The 9398-nt window shown below is 37.3% G+C and overlaps 1 protein-coding gene across 1 annotated transcript; it reads right to left on the bottom strand.

Annotated features, from left to right (window-relative positions):
* Positions 1-3952: 3952 nt before the first annotated feature.
* Positions 3953-4903, bottom strand: LOC105305058 (olfactory receptor 1440-like). The gene has a single exon (XM_011379494.1). The coding sequence runs from the start codon at positions 4901-4903 to the stop codon at positions 3953-3955; it is 951 nt and encodes a 316-aa protein (XP_011377796.1).
* Between the last annotated feature and the right edge of the window lie 4495 nt (positions 4904-9398).

Here is a 9398-nt window from a genome sequence, read left to right as displayed (position 1 = left end):
AAAAATAAGAGTAGGTAGGGTCAAAGGTCACACTGACCCAGGATCAGCTGTAGCTAACACGAGTCACCCCCAGCATCCAATGGTAGAGCAATTAATAACCTCCCAGGTCCGCCGTGACAGCAGTGGAGGATGAGTTTTAATATTTCAAAAAGCTGTTAAAATCATATATTTACGCAAATTAAGACCATCCAATTGCTTTGGAGTAAAATTACATCAACTCTCGCTGGCTACTCTATTTCAGATTACACAAAAGTTTCTACTAGTCTCTGATAGACAGAAATGGGAAATTAAATTATTTACTGAGAAGTAGAGCATACTTGGCTCCACCGTTTACCAACTTTACGATATTATTAGGCAAATCACTTCATCTCTTTGTGCCCCATTTCTTCATCTGTAAGGGAAGAATGATCATCACTCCATAGAGTTTTTGTGAAGACCAAATGAAGTATAATATATAAAGTATGTAATAGAGTGCTAAACTACAAAAAAAAAAAAGGGAGTTATATTAATAGTGAATAATACTGATTACATCTTCAAAATATTTTGCTAACTAAAAATCTTTTGCAGGGAAAAAAAATGGAATTTTTGGTGGTGAAAATTTGGGCTATCAACAAATCTTCATACCCTGCATTCCTTACTCCACCTACTTGCTAATGTCTGAAATTCCATATTAGATGTTCTTATTTTGGTTCAAATACCTTGGTTTCTGTTAAAATTCAAATAATCCCATTGGGATAGGGGAGAGGGAGCATGGTTATCATGAAAAAAATAAAAAAGTAAAAATAGTCATCAAAATCGGATGCATGAGGTCTCCGGGTTGAGGGTATGGGAGAACAGGGTTGCAAGAAGAGAAAAGAAAGCCAAATTGAAGAAAGCAAGCTCTTTCAAATTTTACCCACCCAGATATTCTTGTTGATATTCTGACAGCTGTGTCTTAGAGAAATGTGGGAAGTGCTGCCTCCACAGCTGCCTTCTCCTGGAGCTGAATCTTGACCTCGCTCTAGATGCCCAGATGTGCACAGTTCTTCCAGGAGCTGGACATCCTATGAGCATTCAAGATGGAGACGTTTACTTTCCCTAGGCTCTGTGCTTTCAGCCATGGCTCCTACTCACCATTGCTATAAGAGAGAGGCTTCCAACTAAAGATTCTCTTAAATGTATCCTTAGGATCCAGTGTGGAGAGAGAAGAGGCAATTAACAAAGAACACCATCTTCAGTTAATTACTCTCGAGAGTGTTGGATAGGAAAACAAATGAGAAATGCCCCCAGTTGATTTCATCTCTCCACACCATCGCGTGCCCTTTGTGACCGAAATAAATCAAGTTCCACTTTTCCTTTCCAGACCTTCAGAATCATGACATCTGGTAGGGACTCTCAAGACAGGCGATCCTGTCATTTATTATCCAAAATGAACAACTTTGGTCATGAAAAGGAGTTATTAATAATCATGTCAGGACAGTAAACACAAATCAAGATTGTCTCACTCAAACTAGGTTGGATGGTCACCCAACATTTGAAGTCTTTATCAGAACTGTCGGTCACCTGACTTTTCTTTGTAGTTTCATCACTCAAGTATGCATACCTGAATGCTAAAATGAATTTTGCATTTTTAATTTTTGACTTGTAACACAGATTTATTATCTTGTAGTATCTGGGGGGTCAGATGTCCACAATCAGTCTCACTAGGCTAAAGTCGAGGTGTGGGCAAGCCTTTGTTCCTTTCTGGAGGAGTTTCGCCTTCTTTTAACATGTCAATTTTCACCCTCCCCCGCCCTCCTCCACTCTCTCAAATTCATTTTTCCTTTGGAATTTCTCACAGTTTACATTTTTCTAATTGATTCCCCATAGTATAGTTTAATATGTCTTTCTGTCCTTTGTAGTTCATGTAAATTGGTAGTTGCATATAGGGCATGATTAATATGATTCAGTTTTGATAGTTTTAGCAAGACTATCCCATAAGTAAGATTGCTCATGTATTTTTAATATCCAAATTTAGAAGACACATGTCTCATTCTGTGTCACTTTATAAGTCCATCAGTGCTTTGCCTCACCGGCTTTTCTGTCCAAGTACCTATGAGAAGTCATGAGAAATGTCTACATGTCCCACAAATTTATCCTGGACCTTGCGTGCCACATCAGTGGATTTTTAAAAGCCTTCCTCTGCTTCTATTTTCCTCTCCAGTAAGTAAATTGCACAGGTGTTTATTCTGATTATTTAAATGTAACTTCTAGTTTTACATTTGCTCGTCTTTTTTGTGCATGATGATTTTTCTCTCTCCTTAATATTGTCTACAGCAATGAGATAAGGTGGCTCTTCTTAAAGAATGTATACATACCTGTTCATATATTTTAGAATGAGATAACAACAACAACAAAAAAAAGTTTTTTTTCACTCTCCTCGATCAAGGATACAGTTAGTACTTTGTGTAGAAAAGGGAGTGAGCCTGAGGCAAGACATTGTCAGGTAGTGCCCAAGTGAAACGGGTTAGAGGCCTTACAGATTGGTTGTGACGGCAACAACTGGGCTGTAACAAAAAGCTCCAGAAACAACAGGTGAGACTCAGAGAATCTGAAGAGATAGAGAGGAAATATCTGATACAAATAAACCTTTGCACCACTCAGATTTTTTTGTGCCTTCCCCTTGTATCTGACACCAAAACATATCACACAATACGAAGGCTCTGCTTTTGTGGGAACTAGGTTCCCTCACTTCTTCCCAAGAAGGGAGGTACAGTCAATAGGGTTAGTGAAACAAATTACTGTCCTTGACGTGGCAGCTAGTTCTGACGTCCCAGCTGATTAATCACATCCCTCCACCACTGATTTCAGATTTCACTCACTCTTAGCCATTATTTCGACTTGTCTACATTGCTTGTCTAGAGGGTTAACCCACATCTATATCCCTGAAAAGTCGGAGCCCTTAATCATCTTGCTCTTGCTAGTTCCTGGTTGCTGCAATTTCCTATTAACCATTCTCCTGGGCACAGAAGCGTCAGGAGATGCTCCTGTGAATCCCCTGCATTCCAGACATACTCCTTCCAGCCCCTGTTGTGCAATGAGGTATGATGACCATATTCTTGATTTGTTTCTTCATACAAGGCTGAATTTTATTGGTCTTTTTTTTCTCAAAGTCCCTCTAATTTTTATCTTTACTAACTGCATACAAAAAGCTCTTTTAACTCTTCAGGTCTCCAAATTTCTTGATTCTTTCTGTATTCTCTTGCATTCTTGCCTGAAAACTGACCAATTGTTTTGTGAGCTCATCCCATTTTTGCATCACTTTGCTAAATACATCCAACAGCAACCAACTCCTGCTACAAGCGTTCTGTTTTCCCATAGAGTCTCCCTTCCAAGTTATCTCAGGTGACAAGGTACCAAATATTTCATTATGCCAAATGTAAACTGCTATCCTTCCACTTAGCAATAACAGATTCCTTGACACCAACTGCCTGGCCCTAAATAAACTTACAAATGTTAATAGTTTATTTTTTAAAATAACACACCACTACCTGTACAAATTTCTATAATAGCTATGATAGACTGAGTATGCTACAGTAGCAAATAATTCAAAACAGATTTATTTCTTGCTGATACTATAGGTCCATCTTGGGTCAGCTGGGAGCACTTCTACTGCATCATCATCTTACTCTTTATGAGTCAGCCACTAATGGGAGCATTGGGGAAGAAGAAGTTAAAAAAGCACACACATATACAGCCTCTGCCTGGAACTAAAATATGGCACATCTGCTTACATTTTATTTCTTATAACAAGTTACACAGCCAAAACCAGCTTCAAAGGGGTGAAGTACAATTCTCTCCCAGGGAGTAGAAGGGAAACAGATATTTATGAAAAGTTACACAATATACTGCAGGACTTACAAGTGCTACTATAGCCATTTTCATACACTGTTCTGTATGCTTTGTGTCCTAAGATCTAAAAGGCACCCCATAATCAAAAATTCAAGAAGAATATTCTCTTCTTCCATCTGTTTAAAGCATCTTTGATTTCCTTGTTTCTTAGACTATAGATCAGTGGATTTAACATGGGAATCAACATAGTATATACAATAGAGGCCATCTTGTTTTGGCTCAGAGAATCATCAGAGCTAGAACACAAATAGACAACGACACCTGAGCCAAAGAAGAGAGTCACTGCTATCAGGTGAGAAGCACATGTGTTGAAGGTCTTGAACCTGCCTTCGCCTGAAGAGATCTTCAGAATGGTGACAATGATACAACCATAGGATATTATGATAACTAGAACAGATGCAAGCCCAAAGATCACTGTGAGAACAGAGATTATAACTTGCAAGAAAAAGCTGTCAGAGCAGGCTAAGATCATCAGCTGGGGCAGGTCACAGAAGAAATGGTTGATGACATTTGGTCCACAAAAGTAGAGCTGAAGTAAGCCACATAGTTGGATTAATGAGCCAAAGAATCCAGCTATACAAGATCCTGCCACCATCTGCACACAGAGGGTGGGGGACATGATGGCTGTGTAGAGCAGAGGATTACAAATGGCAGCATATCTATCATAAGCCATGGCTGCCAGGAGACAGCACTCAGTCAGACCCAGGCTAGAGAAGAAAAAGTATTGCATGGCACAGCCCATGAAGGAGATAGATTTCTGCTTTTTAAAGATATCTGAAAGCATCTTGGGAACTGTGGAGGAAACATAACAAATATCTAAGAAGGCAAGTTTATTGAGGAAGAAATACATAGGTGTGTGCAGGTAGGAGTCTATCTTGATCAAGGTGATGAGAGCCAGATTCCAGGACATTGTCATGAGGTAGATCCCTAGGAATATTGAAAAGAGGAAGCCTGAAAGCCTTGGAAATTCAAAGAAGCCCAATAGGATAAACCTAGCAACTGTAGTGCTGTTTCTTCCTTCAGCCATTGCCATGGTGCTTCTGAGATCTGAAGGAAAATAACAAAAGAAATCTCTTGATAGTCCAGTATCCTTAAGTGATAAAAATTAAATGGATGATGTCACCCTGCCATTCAATTCTCTAACTTAAATGATTGTCCTATAAATAATATACAAAAAAACTTGCCATATACATTTTTATTCTTTATTTTGGGGAATCTTTTATCAATGTATAATCTACTACATAGAAAAAAGAACATCCATATAAATATAAATCCCCACCTGCACTTAAAAAAATATATCTAGAAACACCTATCCCATTGATGATGAATGAAAAAGGGGCAAATGAAACCTATGCGAGAATTTTAAAATGAAGAGAGAAACTAAACATTATGTTAAAATCATACACGGAAGACTAATTATTCAAACTAACAAGCAAAAATGCTGGATCAAATATTTTAGAAACCTGATCAAATGCATCGATTGGTTGGTTTTTAAAAAGGTAAGTACTATTCAAAACAAACACTGGGTGAAAATGAGAACCCAGTGAGGTAGCAAAACAGTGAACCTGGTTTGGTATTGAAGACATTTGTCAAACTAAGATGACCTAAACTTAAATATATTTTCACTTCATGACACTTGGTATCTAGAACAAGGGCCCAATCAAGGTAGAGAATGTAACAGGATATTCTGATATAAATCTGGGACCCCCAAAGCAGTATACTATTAATACAAAAGTAAAAGTTCAAATAACCATCATCCCAAGGAAACGCAAAGAAAGTTATATGTCTAAAACTTGGCATTGAGTAGAGACAATGTTTTAATCACTCCAGGGAATTTGTAACTATAAGACATTTAACTGTATGTGAAATGTCTAGTGTAGTTCAATTTCACACAACTTAAAATACCTGAAAAACCTCAAATAGGAATTTAGTTTAATGAAACACTAAGTGGTAATGCTCTAGGCTAGTGCAATTCAATATAACCAGTCCATAAATTACTTGTTACAAGTCAGGTATGAGATAAGGAGCTTTGGCACATCATAAACAAATTCACAGCTTCTTGAGCATCACTCAAGAAAGTGTTACTATGAAATAATTAGTAGCGAAACTAAAGAGTGCTTATTGTTGTAGTTGATTTACATTTGGGGCAATATCCTTATCTTGTTGGCATTTGCAGACCAGTCTACAGGCCACAGTAACACTGGTCTAGTTACCTGGCAGAAGTAGATGCAAATCTTCTCTGGAGAAACCCACTTTCATCTCAAGCTTTTGTATTTTCTCAAGTATTTTTCATCCCAAGTATTTTCACAGGTGGAATTACAAGAAAATGAACAACTCGTAATCAAAAATCACTAAGCACCTAAGGACTAGGGTACTGACTGAGAGCTAGCGAAAAATGGTTAGCAGAATCATAGCAAACAGGCTTAACTTAATTGAACTTACCATATTCAGAATAAAAAAATAAGTAGGTTGCACGAATTTTAAGAAATATGAACATCTGTGTAAATATAAGTGAAGAGCAAGCAGGTTACAGATGGCCAGTGAGAACATACAGAAAGCCACCTGACTCTGTGGGCCTGAGAGAAACTTCATAAAACTGAGCATTTAGCAATGCCCTAGGGGAAGCAAAGGGGAGACTGTTAGCGCCGAGCCTGGCTTTGCAGAATCAAAGTAAGGCCTACAATATTATAAATTCCCCCTTAAGGGAGAAGGAATATGCATGGAAAAAGTCTGAGAAAGCCTCAGAATTCATAACAGACCAGATGAAAGGTATTTCTCTCCCAAAGCCAGTCGGTAAAGACTACAAGAAAATGACTGTTTCTTCTAATGCAAAGACAGCAATGCAAGACTTCAGGAACACGAAAAGTCAAGAAAACGTGATATCACCAAATGAATACAATAATTTTCTGGTACTCAACTCCAAAGGGATGGAGATCTGTGATTTGCATGGTAAGAATTCAAAATAATTGTTTTAAGGAAGCTCAGTGAGCTACAAGAAAATGCAGAAAGACAATTCAATGAAATAAGAAAAATCATATACGAACAAAATGAGAAGTTTAACAGAAAGACAGAAATTTAAAAATGAACCAAACAGAAATTATGGAGCTGAAGAACACAATGAATGAAAAATGAAAAGTGCCATAGAGACCGTCAGCATCAGACTGAGCCAAGCGGAACAAATAATCTATGAAGTAAAGAACAGGTTTTATGAAATTATCCAGTCAGAAGAGAACAGAGAAATAAGAACAAAAAAGAATAAGAAAATCCTACATAAACTATGGGTTACCATTAAGAGAAACAAACTGTACATTAGTGGACTCTGAGAAGTGAAGGAGAAAAGAGCTGTAGTCTTATTCTAAAAATATAATGGCTCCAAGTCTGGGAGAGATTCAGATAACCAAGTTCATGAAGCTCATCAATTCTCCCAAAATTGCAACCTACTTAAACTTCTCCAAGATGTATTATATTAATATGGTCTAAAATCAAAGACAAAGAGAGAAAATTAAAAGCAGCAATTGGAAAAAAAAATCCTCACATACAAGAGAATATCCATAAGGCTGTCAGTGAATTTCTCAGCAAAAACTTGGAGGCCAGGAAAGACTGGGGTGATATATTCTAGGTGATGAAAGAAAAAAATGCCAACCCAAAATACCTCACCCATTAGATTTCAAAAATGAAAGACAAATAAAAACTTACCCAAACAAACAAACACTCAGAGTGCATCACCACTAGACCTGCCCTAAAAGAAATGCTGAAATGAATTCTCCAAGCTGAAATAAAAGAACACTAATTAGTCACATGAAAACAGACAAGAATATAAACACGTAATACATAGAAAAAATCAGAATATTGTAATACTGTAATATAATGATGTGTTAACCACTTGATGCTAATATAAATGTTAAAGAACAAAATTATTCAAAAAGTAGCTGTAGCTATAATAACTTGATAATGAGTACACGATATAAAAATAGGTAAATTGTGATAGCAAACCATAAAATGTGGGGGAGGGGGAAATAAAGAGGTATAGTTTCTGTGTGTGATTGAAGTTGTTATAACATAAAAGGGTCTGTTTTAACACTAAGATGTTTTATGCAAGCCACGTGATAACCACAAAGCAAAAACCTACAGTGCATACACAAGAGATAAAGATAATAGAAGCAAAGTATGTCACACTATGGAAAATCATTGATTTACAAAGCAAACAAAAAGGGAAGGAAAAAAGCAAGGGAACTATGAAACTGCCTATAAGCAATAAGATGGCATTAGTAAGTCCCTACATAACAAAAATTACTTTAAATGTAAGTGGATTAAATTCTCTGATCAAAAAGCAAAGAGTGGCTGAATGGATTTTTAAAAAGACCCAACCATATGCACCCCGGAAGGGGCTCACTTCAGATTTAAGGACATGCAAAGGCTCAAACTGAAGGCATGAAAAATACATTTCAAAGAAATGGAACTGAAAAGAGAGCAGAGGTAGCTACACTTAGATCCAGCAAAATAGACTTTACGTCAAAAACTATAACAAGATTCTTCCACAGGAGGCTTATCTGCCACCACTGGGGCTACTGCCATGTCTCTAGTGATCCCTGAGAAATTCTAGCACATTTTATGAGTACTCAACACCAATGTTAATGGGCAGCGGAAAACAGCCTTTGCCTTCACTGCAGTTGAGGGTGTGGGGTGAAGATATGCTCATGTGGTGTCGAGGAAAGTGGACAGCAACTTCACCAAGAGGGCGGGAGAGCTCACTGAGGGTAAGGTGGACGTGCCATCACCATTATGCAGAATCCATGCCCGCACAAGATCCCAGACTGGTTCTTGAACACACAGAAGGACGTGAAGGCTGAGGAACAGAGCCAGGTCCTAGCCAATGGTCTGGACAACAAGCTCTGTGAATTCTGAAATGACAAATTAAAAAACCTAGAAGAAATAGATAAATTCCTAAAAACATACAAATTATCAAGAGTGAACCATGAAGAAATTGAAAACCTTAACATACATTTGTGGCTAAGGAGATTGAAGCAGTAATGAAAAAAATAAAAACGCTCCCAACAAAGAGGACACCAGACCAAATGACTTCATGAATGAACTTTATCAAACATTTAAAGAAGTAATAACAATCCATCTCAAAACTTTCCAAAAAATACAAGAGAAGGCATTACCCCCAAACCAAAGCTAGATAAAGACATTAAAAGAAAACTACAGACAAATATCCCTGGTGAATATAGATGAAAAAATTCTCAACAAAATATTAACAAGCGAGATTCAACAGTACATTAGAAGGATCACATATCACAATCAAGTGGGATTCATCTCTGGGTGCAAGGACAATTCAACAAACATAAATCGATACATGTGACATATCACATTAATAGAATGAAAGATAAATATTATATGATCATCTTGATTGATACAGAAGAAGCATCTGACACAGTTCAACACCCTTTAATGATCAAAACTCTAAACAAATTGGGTATAGAAGGAATGTACCTCAATATAGGTATCACCTCACACTTATTAGAATG

Source organism: Pteropus vampyrus, unplaced genomic scaffold (assembly GCF_000151845.1).
Source record: "Pteropus vampyrus isolate Shadow unplaced genomic scaffold, Pvam_2.0 Scaffold360, whole genome shotgun sequence".
NCBI lineage: Eukaryota > Metazoa > Chordata > Mammalia > Chiroptera > Pteropodidae > Pteropus > Pteropus vampyrus.
This window is presented reverse-complemented; position numbering and strand designations above follow the sequence as displayed.